Source organism: Nanorana parkeri, unplaced genomic scaffold, assembly GCF_000935625.1.
Source record: "Nanorana parkeri isolate BGI_ZX_2015 unplaced genomic scaffold, ASM93562v1 scaffold2136, whole genome shotgun sequence".
Classification (NCBI taxonomy): Eukaryota; Metazoa; Chordata; class Amphibia; order Anura; family Dicroglossidae; genus Nanorana; species Nanorana parkeri.
This window is the reverse complement of record NW_017308404.1, coordinates 180935-182849: the sequence shown is the minus strand read 5'-3', so window position 1 is coordinate 182849 and position 1915 is coordinate 180935. Positions and strand designations below refer to the sequence as shown.

The following is a 1915-nucleotide window of genomic DNA, read 5'->3' as shown; positions in this document are numbered from 1 at the left end:
AATGTATCCATATGTATTATATTCCATGTAGCGGCATCATGCAGTGTGATACTTTGTATTCTATGTGTGGCAGTCGCTCGGATCGAATTAGAACTACAGACACAACATAATCCTACTTTGTAAAGGAGTCTGATAGGAGTTCTGAGTTGTGGGGAGTGTTTGTGTAGTTTGTGCGGACTGTGTGCACCTCTGAGTGTCTCCGAGCGGCGGCCATTTTGTATGCAGCGCTGCATGTTGTCTCATCGCATTAAATTCATACAAATTCCGGACCGTCGTTCTGTATTCGGTGTCCCCTTTCCTCCCCGCAGGCGTGCTCCTTCTTCAGTTCCAACGCCGTTCCCCTAAAAGTGACCATGGTGAGCGCCGATCCGCTGGGGGAGGAAATCAACTCCATGTTCAAGGTGCGGAGTATTTCTGACTGGTTGCCGTAGGTGAGGTTTGCCGCGTCCGCGTCTCAGTCCCGCGTTTTCTGTCTTGTAGGTCGGAGAAGATTTGCGTCAGGACATGTTGGCTCTGCAGATGATAAAGATGATGGACAAGTTGTGGCTACAGGAAGGTCTGGACATGCGGATGGTCCTCTTTAAATGTCTCTCCACTGGTAAAGACAGAGGTGGGTTTCCCTGGATGTCATGTGACCTTCTGTGTGGGGGAGGTGTTCCCTTAAAGTGGAGCTCCAGCTGGAACCGTGACTAGGCGCCGGTGAGGAAATCTATGGAAGAATACATTGCAGATACGGGGTAACAGGAAGTTAAGCTCACATCAGTGCCCTGGGTGTCACCAGGAAATGCATTGAGGGGAAATCTCCCCCGTGATTTGTACACGAGACCTGTGTTGGAGTGCGGCCCTTTAATTACGGATGCGCTGATACTAGTATCGGTATCGGTGCTGATTCCCAGTATTTGGGCGAGTACTCGTAGTGGCCCCAATGCTCCGATACCTAGCACGAGTACTTCCTGTATTAGCAAGCGCGGCAGCGCGGCATTACACGCTGCCCGGCTTCCTGATTGGCCAGGAAGCGCCTCCATGCTCCCTCGTCACTTGTGATCAGGAAGCCGGGCGCCGTGTAATGACGCGCTGCCCGGCTTTTTGATTGGTCGGGAAGCTGGCCTCGTGAGGTTACCTTTAGTATGTCCAGCCTGTCACCTCCTGAGCCGTTTGGCCGGCCAATCAGGAAGCCGGGCGCCGTGTAATGACGCGACGCCCTGCTTTCTGATTGGCCGGGAAGCCGGCTTCATGCTCCCTCGTCATCTCATGACGAGGGAGCCGGCCTCCCGGCCAATCATAAAGCAGGGCGTCGCGTCATTACACGGCGCCCGGCTTCCCGATTCTCCGGCTGGGTACCGGAGGAAGGGCGCGTTCTGGCTGGAGAGGCCCCGGGGTGACGGGCTGCACATACTAAGGTGAGGGGGGACTTTATCGTTAATCGGGAGGCCGGGTGGCGACTCTTTGCATGCCGCCCGGCTTCCTGAACGGGACTTCCGGCACTCGGTAATTGGTGTCGGCGAGTACGGAAAAAAAATGATCGGTACCAACATAGCGGTATCGGTGCGTCCTTAGTTTTAATGTTCCCATTGTGGGCCGTGCACCTTCATAGATGCGAGTGGGGGATGGTGTTATACTGCAATAAAACCCGACAGATGATGTGGAATAATAGCAATGATTGGGTCGGAGTTCCTCTTTAATGAGCAGGCCACACATTAGCAGATTTCCGGGCCTTGTCGGCGGTGATTTCATCTCCTTTGTATGCGACCTCATGCGTTCCTCTCCTGCACACGAGGGAAGGATGCATGTCGGGAGGTTTTTATATGACTGAACCCCTCGCACTCGGTTCCAGGTCTGGTGGAGCTGGTTCTGTCTTCTGACACCCTGAGGAAGATCCAGGTGGAATATGGATTGACCGGTTCCTTCCAGGATT

The 1915-nt window shown here is 53.8% G+C and overlaps 1 protein-coding gene across 1 annotated transcript in view; it reads left to right on the top strand.

The window, feature by feature from the left end:
• PIK3C2A (phosphatidylinositol-4-phosphate 3-kinase catalytic subunit type 2 alpha) overlaps positions 1 to 1915 on the top strand; it is a gene marked incomplete at its 5' end in the record, with an annotated part of 40727 nt that overhangs the window by 22336 nt on the left and 16476 nt on the right. Inside the window, 3 exon segments of the mRNA XM_018572803.1 lie at positions 309 to 401; positions 481 to 610; positions 1835 to 1914. Coding sequence (XP_018428305.1) covers positions 309 to 401; positions 481 to 610; positions 1835 to 1914 — 303 coding nt within the window.